This window comes from Nyctereutes procyonoides, unplaced genomic scaffold, assembly GCF_905146905.1.
Source record: "Nyctereutes procyonoides isolate TBG_1078 unplaced genomic scaffold, NYPRO_anot_genome, whole genome shotgun sequence".
Taxonomy (NCBI): domain Eukaryota; kingdom Metazoa; phylum Chordata; class Mammalia; order Carnivora; family Canidae; genus Nyctereutes; species Nyctereutes procyonoides.
In genome coordinates this window covers 55,711,163-55,724,271 of record NW_026575131.1, presented here as the reverse complement: position 1 = coordinate 55,724,271, position 13,109 = coordinate 55,711,163, and the positions used below count along the sequence as shown (strand labels likewise).

Here is a 13,109-nt window from a genome sequence, read left to right as displayed (position 1 = left end):
CCTGCTACAGGTCTAAAAATAGACACAACAATGGCAAGAAACGCCTATAGCAGCTTTCCAGGGCTCCGTGCTAAGTGTATCTCATGAAACGCCCCAACGCCAGTACCATGGTGTTTGCATTTCACAGATGGGGAAACTGAGGCCTAGCAGGTAAGATCACTTACCCCGTGGTGTATCCCAGCTAGTTAGTTAGCCACCCAGCCAGGCTTGAACCGCCTCCTGGTCTGATTTCAGAGGCTGCACGCTTCATGTCCTCCTGAAGTCCTCCGGGGCAGGGCCGCTGCAGCGCACACCTGCAGGGGGCGCCTTTCCCTGGTTCCGCCCCCCCCCCCCCCAGCAGGTGTGTCTCCGCAGACTCAGCCTCCCCAGGACCCAGCCGGGTCCTCAGCACACACGGCTCGGTCCACCGTGAGGGGCCCCGGCTGACGGGCCTAGGGAATGGAGTCCTAAGCATCTTCCCCTCCTCCCTCCCTCCTAATCTCAGGAATGAGGCCATCGCTGTCATTTATTTATTTGTTTGTTTGTTTGTTCCTGGTCCTGTTTTTAAATCTGTGATGCGCCATCAGGAAATCATTTCCGCTTCTGCCACCGGTGAGGCTCAGAGATATTCCCCTTCCAGCCAATGGAGAGCACCGGATTCTGGCTGGGGGCTGTGCTTTTTGGTCAGCCCTGCCCCCACCCACCCACCCTGCACACAAAAGCAGCATAATTAACTGTCTTAAGGCAGCCGAGCCTCCGCCAGCTGCGAGCTGGCGAGAAGCAAACACTCGGGAGGCACGGGCGCGAGGGTGGCAGGGGCAGGCGACCACCGACTGCGTCCGCCCCCCGCCCCTGGACAAGAGCAGCCCCTCTGCGCCGCCTCGCTGCTCCGGGTGACCTTCCCTGGGTGCAGAGTCCGCCCCAGCGCCCGCCGCCCTCCGATGCTCTGAAGGCCCCGGGGCTGCGCTCGGAAGGCCGGGGATGTCCGGCTGCATCGGCGCGGGGCTCGCCTTTGTTTGCGCGTAACTGGCAGAGGCCGCCGAGGTGAGTCCACCTTGCTTTCCCCCGGCCCGCCGGCCCGGCCAGGTGTGGCCAGGTTTGGCCAGGTTTGGCCGGGGCCAGCCGCTGCCGCAAAGCCCCTTCGGCAGGTGGGGCGGGTGGGAGCAGGGAGCCGCGGTCTTGTGATGCTCCCGGATGACAACCCAGCCACGTCTCCGATGATGCCGAGCGAAGCCATCGCAGCACACACACCCACGGCGCACCTTCCGTGCCCACCGTTGGAAGGCAGGCGATTGCACCATTTTTCAGGACGTGCTTAGAGATTAGGCTGATAAAACCCTCAGCCTCTCTCTGGGACGCTTCCTAAGAGACCGAAATGGACACGTCCCATCTCTGTGATTTTCCTATTTATAACACCGTGAGCGGATCTGGAAAAAAAGAAAAAAAAAGAAGACTTGCTAGATGTGTACCTAGAGGTTTGCCGATGGGGTGGGGAGGAAGGGAGAAGGTTGGAGACTTGTAGCTCCTCTGTGTGAATTGGGGTAATTCAGTACCCCAGCTCGGAGGCACACTTCCCAGCTGCCCCCCACCTAGCCTCATTTTCCAATCCTCGAACGCAAAGTCGGGATCTTAGAACAGGAGTGCACAGGGCCCAGCAGGGACCCACCCACACCCCACGTTTACACGATCGTGGGGCCAGCTGTGTGGCTGCAGAGTCTCAGTGGTGGGTGGGATGGAGGGGAGCATGCTTCCTGGGGGCTGAGGTCACCCCCAGCTCAGGATAAGGAAAACCAATCCTTATTGGTGCAGAGACCAATCTCCTCGGAAAAAAAATTAATTTCCATTGACCTGAACTTTCCCTTGCAGTATGGTTCTGGGAGGTGGCTGTTGCCGGAGGCATCAGGGAGAGATTTTTTTTTTTTTTTTTTTTTTTTTTTTTTTTGCGTACTGCGTCGAACTGTCCCTCCTCCATGAATGAATGACGACATTTGAACAGTGACAAGAATCCAGTGGGAAACTCTCACCCAAATGTGGGGGGAGGGGTGGCTAATTTTAGCCACCCCTCCCCCTGCCTGGCCTTCACCCGGCCTAGGCTCCCTCTGGGTCTTTCCTGACCCACAACCTCAAATGCAGACACCCCCCCCCCCACAGGGGCTGCTGTCCTGGGCAGGGCTTCAGATGACACGCCCAAACTGTTAGCCACGTGTCAGCTCTACAGAGGGACAGCCTCGGCATCTGGAAGGGTGAGGGCCGGCGGGGGGGGGGCAGGGGAGCCCTGGTGCGGGGCTGTGAGAATAACAACCCAGGAGCTTCCTGGAGGATGGGATGCAGGGACATAGCGAGCCCTCTACAATGACTGTCATACCCTGCCCGAGGTCCTTCCACAGTGTGCCATTAGGACAGGGCTTCTCCATCTCGGATCTGTGGACGTTTGGGGCTGGACCACTCGTGGTCCTGGAGGCCACCCTGATCACTGTGAGGTGCTGAGCAGCATCTCTGGCCTCCGCCCACTCGATGCCAGGAGTTCTCTCTCCAAGTTGTGACAACCAAAAATGCCTCTAAACATTGCCAAGTGTCCCCTGGGTGGGTGGGGAGAGGGCAAACTTATCCCCTGTGGTAAACCACTGGTTTAAAAGCACAGTCCCCTTTAGCCCTGGGGTCAGTAGGTTGTCAGGACTTGCTTCTTTGTTGGGGAATAAAGGGGCAGGGCAGGCAGCCTAGAGAAAAGTAAAGGTGGGTTGGGGTCGACCAGGTCCTATTTGAAAGTGTCGTTCCCAGCAAGGAAGCTTAAGTATATCAATCACTAACATCTTAGTATAAATGATTTTAATTAGGGACGCCTGGGTGGCTCAGCAGATGAGTGTCTGCCTTTGACTCAGGGCGTGATCCTGGGGTCCAGGATCAAGTCCCACATCAGGGTCCCCACAAGGAGCCTGCTTCTTCCTCTGCCTGTGTCTTTGCCTCTTTCTCTGTGTCTCTCATGAGTAAATAAATTAAATCTTTTTTTAAAAAAAATAAGTAAATGATTTTAATTGGCTTTATTGCTTCCCAGTTTAAGTCCAAGGTAAGGGAGGGATGATGAGGCCTAAGGAGAATGGGCTTCGGAGCTTCAACAGGAGAGAGGCTTATACCTGGTGGCTCAGCCCCTCACCTGGATTCAAATTCCAGACCCACGTGGGTGTCATCAGCTCTCTACACCTCTGTTTTCTCACCTGTGATGTGGGGAAACCTCACGGGGCTGGTCAACGGTTCAGTGTAACAGGGATGGAACACTCTGTGCCTATGGAGCTGCAGCGCCGCGCGTGGGTGAGGGGCCGTAATTATGACAACTGTGCAGTCAAACCTCCCTTTGGCCCTCCCTCAGGATTCATCTCTGCCGCAAGCCAGCGCCTCTCCTCGGCTCTCATGGGGACCACGGAAGCCACGCTCCGGATGGAAAACGTGGATGTGAAGGAAGAATGGCAGGACGAAGCTCTTCCCAGGTACGGCTTCCCCGTCCGCTCCCATGTCACCTGTTGCGTGGAGGGGAGGTGCCCACGGCTTCTCTGAGGTGGGGTGTGGGGGCCGCCGCCGCTGTCGCCGCTGTCGCCGCTTGATGGGGCCAGGCACATAATCGATATTTGCTGGGTTACTTAAGATTGGTTCCCCAGGGATCCCTGGACGGCTCAGCGGTTGAGCGTCTGCCTTCGGCTCAGTGTGACCCCAGGGTTCTGGGATCGAGTCCCACATGGGGCTCCCCACAGGGAGCCTGCTTCTCCCTCTGCCTGTGGCTCTGCCTCTCTCTCTGTGTGTCTCATGAATAAACAAAATCTTTGAAAAAAATTTTTTTGATTCCCCGCCCCCCCACCAAAGCACCACAAAAGCTCCCACTCCCACGCTATTTTAAGAGTCCTGGACGTTCTCCTACAACCATCCGATGGACTGTTACGTTCCTACATGTGTTCCCAGGAATTCAGGTGATAGCGTATGTTCTCCTGTGGCAGCCAGAGGGATCGCGTCCCCCTCCTGCTTGAAACCCCCTGGGGCAGAGGCCCGTCCCAAGGAAAACCCCATGTTCAACGTCCCTTGCGGCTTCTTCGAACTCTCTCCCACCACATCACCTTCTTGCCCCTCCGGTTCTAGCAGCTTCCTTCCCATTCCCCTCCCTGAACTGTCACACTTTGCTCTGGCTGTTCCCTGTGCCTGCAGTGCCCTCCCCAGACGTCCATGCTTCCCTCGCCTACTTCAGGCCTCTGCCCGTAAGCCTCGCTCTTAGAGGACCTCTTGGCGCCACCCATTTACCCCCTCCCTCGGTTCCTGAATTGTTTCCTTCCTGAACAGCGGTCCCCAGAGATGCCCAGGTCCCAATCCCTGTCCCCTAAGAATGCTCCCCTACATGGCAAAGCCCCTCTGTGAACATAATAGGGCTAAGTAAGGATCTCAGAATGGAGAGGTGACCCCAAGTTATCCAGGGGGGCCTCCACGACATCACAAGCGTCCTTCCGGGAGCTCGAAGGGAGAATCTGTTTTCATCCTCTTACCAGATTCTTCCTTCAAGCTTCCAGAAAGAACCAGCCCTGGCCGCACCTTGCCTTCAGCCCCGTGCCACCAATTTTGGACTCATTTCTGGCCTCTAGACTCATAAGAGAATAAATTCGTGTTGTTTTAAGCCACTAAACGTGTGGTGATTTGTAACAGCAGCCACCGCGACTCTGCGAGGAGTCTCATACCCTAAATATTCCGTGCATTTATCTTGTTTAGAGTCTGTTTCCCCCACCAAATGGAACCCCACGACCGTGGGGGCCTTTGGTTGGATCATTGTTGTAAGGAAGCATGAGGACAGACCCCGGCATACAGTCGGCGCTCAATAGCTATTGGGTGAGTGGGTGATGGCCACTGTGGGAATAAGAAACCATGTAGGGGTAAGTCAAGATGCGTGAACCACCAGGCCTTGCACCGCCCCTCTGCGTGCTGCTTGGGCGGCGTGGGGTAACAGAGGACGTGGTCGGCACGGGTGCCCCGATCCGATGGCTGGACTTACACGGCCCACTGCTGCCCGTCTTTAATGCAAGCAGCTTACCCCAGGGGATGATGCCCGACAGCTCGTTATATAACCATCCGGGCAGGACTAGCCAAGGGATGAGCATCGTCACCCCGGAAAAGAAAATCAGAAGGAGCCGAAGGCATCCTGGTGCCTCAGTTTCCCTGTCTGTGAAGTGGGGACTCCCGATAATCCGTCCCTCTCAAAGTTGCTGGAAGAACTGGCTGGGGCGCTCGGGACTGGGCGGCCAGGCTGGCGTCGCTGCATGATGCAGGCGGCCCAGACACCACCCCCTGCGCCCCAATTTCTCATCTAGCTTTGTCGTGTTTGCTCCGGCTCCCTGTGCCCCCCACCCCCACCATCTCCTAAAAGCCGTCCCCTCTCCCAAGCCCTGTTGAGACAAAAGGGGGCAGCTGCAAATGTGGATTTTCAGAGTTTCTCCCAGCTGCAGAGGGTCCCCACGCCCCTTTCTGTAGGCCAGTGTGTGGGGGACAGTGGCCCGCTGTGCGGCGCGGGGCGGGAGCCAGCCTCGCTCTGGAGGAGGGGCGAGCGGCTCCTTGAGGCCGCAGCCAGCTGCAGCTCCACATAAGCACCTCTGTCTGCTGCCAGACAACCCACAGTTCTGTTCCTTCCAGCTCAGCGATCTCGTCCGTGGGGCGTCTTTGAGCTTCCTGGGCCGCTGGGGAGGATGGGGGGGGCAGAGTGCCGGCCCTGTGCCCGCAGCCCCCCCTGCTGCCATGACCTTTTACTATCGCCCTTCACCCCTGTCTTCCTGCAGGTTCCCGTGGGGCCAGAGGGCAGCCCCGGAGACGGTATAGCTCACTGCCTTACCCCCCCCCGCCCCCGGTTCATTCTCGGTGATGATATGCACCCCCTGTATGCCAGGCCCCCGGCGAGGCACACGGCGAGCAAGACAGACACCCTCACGGGGGCATTTGGTCTAGGGCAGAGGCAGGCCTTCCCCTCGTTAAACTTTACAACCCAAGATAGAACTGAGGCTGGGTTCCTGGTACCTGGAGAATGCCTGGGTGGGGTCCCGCCCGGCTGGAGAGACTGCAGAGGTGGGGAGGGCGCTGGTCCTGAGCTGTGAAGGCTGAAGAGCGCGAGGGGTAGGAGCTGAGCGTTCTTCGGAGCTCGGAGACTGGTGTGTGCAAAGGCCCTGAGGCCAGGGGAAGCGGGCTGAGGAACAGAAGGAAAGCTGAGGGGGTTCTTGGCCAGTGCCGCACAGCAGAGGAGATGTCTGATGGGCGCCCCGGCCTGCCCTAACCTCCACCAGCAAGCGGCCACCTCCATGGCCATGGATTTGTTTGTCTCTAACTTTTTATTCTGACACAGTTCCAAACTGAGAAAAAAAAAAATTACAAGAGTGGTGTAAGGCATATCTGTGAACCTTTCCCCGGATTTGCCAACTAAATTTCACTCCCTGTGATTTATCACTCCCTCCCCACCTCTCCCTCCCTCCATTGCCGCTCTCTGCGCCTCCAAACATATACATCAGTTCCCTGTTTGTATCTCTCCATCTCCCCGGGCAATGCCAGCGCTTCGCTTCGTCTCTCCCCCAGCCCAGCACACGCGCAGAGCTGATTTTGTGTGGCACACACCTCAACAGGCCCCCCAAAATGTGTGCAGCCACTGGGGGTTCAGGGTGAGGAGCGGGGAGGACTCTGGGCAGCCCGAGCATCATCGAGGGGCGCCCCTCCGCCGCTCCGCGGCAGCCTCCAGTCTCCTCCTCTGCCCAGTCTGCTCTGGCTGCCACAGCAGGACGCCACTGTTACCCTTCTGCTCCCACAGTCCCGGAGACTGGGGTCGGGTCGGGGTCGGGTTGCTGGCGGGGCCGGGGCAGTGAGGGCTCTGTCCGTGGCTTGTAGGTGGCTGCCTTCGGGCCGGGGTCTTTGTGCTGTGTACGGAGGGATCACTCCCGACTGTCTCCCCCTTGTCCTAGAGCCACAGCCCACTGGGATCAAGGCCCCCCAATGACCTCATGTGACCTTGATTGCTTCTTAACGGCTCATCTCCAAATGCAATCATATTGGAGGTTGGTCCTTCACTATGTGACTCTGGGGGCTGGGGCATGCGATTCAGTCTAACATCCTCTTTGCTGAGACGGAACCCCACTGCTGGAGGCAGAGTGGGGGTGGGGGCAGGGCTGGGTGCTGCCGCCGCCCGCGGTTCTGAGTGTACCCCAGGCCTTGGGACCCTCCCTGGGGGTGGCGGTGCTGGGGGAAGGAAGGGGAGCGAGATGAAGGGACAGACGTGTTGGACATTGCAGCACATTTGTCCAGTCTATGGAAGCCACCAGAGTGGCCAAGAAATAATCTGTTCGCCCTCTCTGGTTCCCTGGGTGGGGTTTTGGGGGTGTCAACGTCGTTGGCCCAGTCTTGAGCCTCAGGAAAGCCTCCCTCTACCCAGAAAGCGATTTCTGTGGTCATTGCGCACCAAATGCAGCCTCGGTTGGGCAGAGACAGAGGCTGGCCGGCCCCGGAGGGGAGACCGAGGCAGCAGAGGGCAAGCTTGATACCCTCCAAGTCCTGGAGCACAGGCTGGGGTCGGGGCAGGGGGCAGGTCAAAGGTCATTCCCAGTCCCCTTGTCTCTAGCATGAGAGACCAAAGCCAGAGGCGGGAATGTGTGGGTGGAACTGGACCCAACCGGGGAGGTCAGAACTGTGCTCCCCCCATCACAGGAGGTGCCCAGTCTGTCCTGCGACAAGCCACTTCTCTGAGGGCCAGACCGTGACTCAAGCGAGGTAGGAGGAGGCAGTTTGTCGTTGTCCCAGGAAGCAAGCAGTTAGTGGGTGCGACCGCTGGGTTCTGGGGCGGACGGCGGGGTAGCTAGAGGCCGGGTTCACTCAGAACCTCCCGGAGAACCCTGCCCCAGCCTTAAAGGCTAAGCGACTTTACCACACAGACAAGGCAGGAAGCAGCCCTCTGGACGGAGGGAGAGATGTGCAAAGGCACTGGGGCAGAGGAAGGGAACGCAGCCCAAGAGCCCAGCCAGATCGCGGCCGTGGGGCTGCAGGGTTCACAGATGGCACATCCTGGAGGGGTGCCCAGGTGGGAGGCTGGGAGTCCACACCGCGGGCAGCACGCGTGTCCCAGGGTTACCGCACTGGGTGGCCTGGGACGACAGACATGTGTCCTCGCACGGTCCTGGAGGCTAGAAGTCAGCAGGACCCTGCTCCCTCCTAGGACTCCCCAAGCTCATTTCCACCTCCCAGCCTCTGCCCAAATGGAACGCCTTCCCCCAGTCTTCCCAGGCCACCAACCTCCTGCTTTCGGGTCTCCATTCACAAGTCACCTCCTCAAAGAGGCCTTCCCTGACTGCCTGCAACTGCTCCTCCCCTCCTCCCCCTTCTCCTGCCTTATTTTCTCTGTGGCAAGTATCACCATCCTGCTTCCTTCATCTATTTTGATGTAGGAAAACATGGTAGGGTTCGAAGCCAATGGCCAAGGAGGAATTCTTGAGAAGTCTTTGGTGCAAGACTTTGGGACAGGACCTTTGGGACAGGACCCGGGGACAGGAAGAGCTGCACTGGGCTCGTGAGGAGTGGCCCATGATATTCTCTCAAGTTAGGGAGGGGGTTAGGGAGAGGCAAAGTCTCCAAGGTATTTTTTTTATTTTATTATTATTTATTTACGATAGTCAGAGAGAGAGAGAGAGAGAGAGAGGCAGAGACACAGGCTCCATGCACCGGGAGCCTGACGTGGGATTCGATCCCGGGTCTCCAGGATCACGCCCTGGGCCAAAGGCAGGCGCCAAACCACTGCGCCACCCAGGGATCCCCTCCAAGGTATTTTGGAAACAAGGTTCCCAGGACTCTGAGGGCTCTAGCTATTGTCGGGAAAAGGTCATCTATCACCGTCTGATAAAACCTTGGTCAGGGCAGCCCTGGTGGTTCAGCGGTTTGGCGCCACCTTCGGCCCAGGGTGTGATCCTGGAGACCCGGGATCGTCCCACATCGGGCTCCCTGCGTGGAGCCTGCTTCTCCCTCTGCCTGGGTCTCTGCCTCTCTCTCTCTCTCTTCTCTCTCTCTCTCTCTCTCTGTGTGTCTCTCATGAGTAAATACATAAAATCTTAAAAAAAAAAAAAACTTGGTCATAAGACCCTTCAGATGTATATTGGTGGGTCATATGCTTGGCGGATGATCGCTCAGAGGGTGATATCTTGGGGGGGGGGCAGAGATAAAGGAAGTTTCCAAAGGGATTTTTGTATGTCAGAGTAGACGCACAGGGTCCTGGGGTCGGGCTAGGGCTGCCTGTTGCCCTTGGCAGAGCGTCACATCGAGGCAGCCGAGTCCCTGGAGGGTGGCTCTGCCTGTTGCAAGGACTTGTCAGCGGGCTGTAGAGAGTTAGGAAATGGAATAATTTCCTTCTGCCTTTGTTTCCCACATCACATTTGTCTACTCCATTGTCCTCTTTCTCCCCTCTACTATCAGTCAGGCTCCCCGCAAAATAACAGAACCAACAGTTTTTTAATATATCTATGATATCTAGTATTAATAATACTTTATATTGGGGATCCCTGGGTGGCTCAGTGGTTTAGCGCCTGCCTTTGGCCCAGAGCGCGATCCTGGAGTCCCGGAATCGAGTCCTGCGTCAGGCTCCTGGCATGGAGCCTGTTTCTCCCTCCTCCTGTGTCTCTGCCTCTCTCTCTCTCTCTCTATGTCTATCATAAATAATAAATAAATAAATATTTAAAAAATAATAATACTTTATATTAAAATCATATATTAATTATATAACATATGTTCTATAATTAAATGTGTATATATAAATTACTTATATTTGTGTTACTTTATTAATTTATACATTATTGATATATATTATGCTTATTATATTTTTGTGTCGTACATACAATTACATGCAATTACACATAATCAGATCTATAATTATGTATATTTTATATGTAATATAAAGTATAAAATATATTATATATTTTCTATATTATCTTGTACATGAGTATGTATATATTTTTTTGAGAGAGAGAGAGAGAGAGAGTGAGCAGGGCAAGGGGAGAGGGAGAGAGAGAATCCCAAGCAGATGCCCCCTGATGTGGGGCTCGATTTCACGGCCCCGAGATCATGACCTGGGCGGAGATCAAGAGTCGGAGGCTTAACCAACAGCCACCCAGGCGCCCCGAGGAGGTGTGTTCTCCATGCACCTGACCTATTCCAAGGCACCAGCTCACGCACTGCGGGGACTGGCGGGTCTGAAACCCAGGGGGCAGGCTGGGATCGCAGGCGGTAGTGATGCCACCGTCCTGAAGGAAAGTTGCCTCTTCCTTGGGGAAACCTTGACGCCTTCCAGTTGCACGAGACCCACATCGAGGAGTGTCACAGGACTGCGGAGGTCACGCCTACCCAACACCTTGACAGCAGCCCCTAGATGGGGTTTCTGCAGCCGGACGAGTGTCTCTCTGCCCTCGCTCCACCCTGCAGTTAGCCAGGAGCCCTGACGCCTAACTTGCACCCGTTAGCTGCATGAAACGAGGTGCTAGCTCAGGTCCCCTTTTACAGATGAGGGAAACCGGCCCAGAGCGAGAAGGGCACCACCCCCACGCGTCGCGCTGGAGATCAGTGGTGGGGCGGGGGGTGCTTCCAGGCTCCCGGACATCCGCTCTCTCTCCCTGGAGCCTTGGTTTCCCCGTCTGCACCTTGACAGTTTGGCGGTGGCCGAGTCACAATCCGCTGGGTCAGTGGCCAGCATAGGATTTACACGGCCCCGTCCAGGGTCGGGCGGCTGAGTCACATCCTGATGGGAACTGGACAGCCCAGGCTGCAAAACAGCGCAGCTTCCCTCCGGCTGGGGGGTTGGTGGCAGGACGGGGGGGTCCAGAGGGCCCCTGGCTGGATGGAGGGTGGGGCGCCCAGGCCAGTGGATTGTTCCTTAGTGTCCTCATTGGGGTTGCTGCCCATGTGCTGACCGGACACAAGGGGGCAGTAGAGGGCAGTGGCTGGAATCAGCACTGCCACTGGGTCGTTTCTACTCCCCTGTGCCCTGGGGGGGACCCCAGGCCCGCCTCAGTTTCCTCCTCTGTGCAGTGGGCTCCCCCCTGCCTCCTAGGGTGGCTGTGAGGAGCAAGCCGGCACGCCGCAAGTGCCCTGCCGTGGGGTAAGTCGTGATTCCAGCTCGGTCTAGAACAGGGATTGCAGCCTGAGACCTCGTCGATGGGCGCTGGGCAGGCGGTGGACGTGCTAGAAGGAGCCAGAAGCAACCGCATCCCGGCGCCCTGGGGAGCAGGAGTGGCCCGCAGTCGGCTGCTGGTGGCTTGTCACCACTCGCAGAGGGCAGGTCCCTGATTGCAGAAAAGACAGAAATCCAAGTTTTTTGTGTGTCACGTCTCTGATTTGACAGCAAATGTAAAATGTTTCCAGGTGCTGTGTGGGCAGGACAGAGCTGGAGGCGGTGCGCCCACCGCCGGTCTGCAGGCTGGGGTCCCCCGGCAGGCGGCTGGTGTTTCCTGGGCTCTGGGGCCCTGGGCCCCTCGCGGGTCACCCACAGTGCGGAGCAGGAGCGCCCGAGACAGGCTGGCTCTCCGGCCCTGTCCGCCTCTTCTGACTCTATTCCAAGCTTGTTTGCTTTTCTTTTAAATGAGGGAGGATTCACAGAGCGTGAAAGCGACGGGGTTAAGTTCACGGCTCAGTGGCATTTGGTACATTTGGAATGTTGTGCAGCCACCACCCCTGTCGCATTCCAGAACATTCCACCTCCCCAAAATGGAAGCCCCTCCCCATCAGTGGTCATTCCCCGTCCCCTCCTTGGCTCCCATGAGCCCCCTTCCCGCCCGTAGATGAGCCTGTCCTGGACGTGTCACACACGTGGACTCACACCCCGTGGGGCCTCCTGTGTCTGGTTCCCTCGCTGAGCGTCAGGGACTTGGGGTCTGACCCTGGGGGAGCATGTGGGCTCCTCGCTCCTGCTGGCGGGCTAGTGACACGCCCACAGGTGGGAGACACGTTGTCTATACCCCTTCGCCCCTTCATGGACACTGGGGGTGTTTCCAGCCTTTGGCTGCTGCAAACCTTTGCGCCGTGAGCACTGGGGGATGATTCTTCTGTGTATACGTGTCCTCACTTCCCGTGGGCCTGTTCTGACCTGTGACCTCTGCGAGGCAGCAGAGCGGGATCCTGTTCCTCCCTTACCTCCCCCCCCCATCACTGCACCTGGTGGTGGTGGGGGGTGGTTGCTCAGGGAACACCCCATGCTCCGTGAGCAGGAGGAAAGGGGAGAGAAGAGGAAGACAAGAGCCGACTCAGGCCCTGGCAGGAATGAATTGTTGTTGTTGTTTTTTTGAGATTTTATTTATTTATTCATGAGACACAGAGAGACTCACAGGCAGAGGGAGAAGCAGGCTCCATGAAAGGGGCCAGATGCAGGACTCGATCCCAGGACCCCGGGGTCACGCCCTGAGCCAAAGTCAGATGCTCAGTGAAAGGGAAACGCATTCCAGCACCCTCCTCCCCTGACCAGCACCCCGGAGCCCGCACACCCTGCAGCCAGAGCCCCTGGCAGCCCGCGCTCTCTGCCTACACCTGTTTCCCAGGAGCAGAGGAGCCAGAGCGTCCGGCTCCAACTTGGGCAGCATGAGCCGGGGCCCCAGGAGTGGTCCAGGCTGGTCCAGGCGGTGCGGCCTGAAGAAAGGTCTTATTTTGCAAATCCACGCTCAGCTGGCCGTTACAGGGGCACCAACGCATAGTTGGCGGCATTATTTTAAAGAAATAAAACAAAACTTTACCTTTTAGAAGTTTCAGATTTACCAGGGGCGCGTGGGTGGCTCAGTTGGTTAAGCGCCCGATTCTTGATTGGGGCTCAGGTCACGATCTCGGGGTCGTGAGCTCCAGCCCCAGCGTCTGGGCTCCACAGTCAGCGGGGAGTCTGCTTCTCTCCCTCTCCGCCTTCTCCACCCCCACCCCCCCAAAAAAAACGTAAGTAAATAAATTAAGAGTTACAGAAAAGTTGCAAGAATATGACAGAAAGTTTCCATATATTCTGCACTCAGCTTGTCCTGGGATTGACATCTTTTTAAGATTTTATTTATTTATTTGAGAGCGAGAGGGATCCCTGGGTGGCGCATCGGTTTGGCGCCTGCCTTTGGCCCAGGGCGCGATCCTGG

The 13,109-nt window shown here is 57.1% G+C and overlaps 1 protein-coding gene across 2 annotated transcripts in view; it reads left to right on the top strand.

Moving 5' to 3' along the window:
- Window positions 1-784: 784 nt before the first annotated feature.
- ATCAY (ATCAY kinesin light chain interacting caytaxin) overlaps window positions 785-13,109 on the top strand; it is a 32,011-nt gene continuing 19,686 nt past the window's right edge. For both annotated transcript variants that reach the window (XR_008666877.1, XM_055343839.1), the window contains exons 1-2: window positions 785-1,023; window positions 3,344-3,461. Coding sequence is in view for 1 of the 2 variants with exons in the window: in XM_055343839.1 (XP_055199814.1) it covers window positions 3,385-3,461 (77 nt within the window). In the remaining variant the exon portion in view is untranslated. The remainder of the gene's footprint in view (window positions 1,024-3,343; window positions 3,462-13,109) is intronic.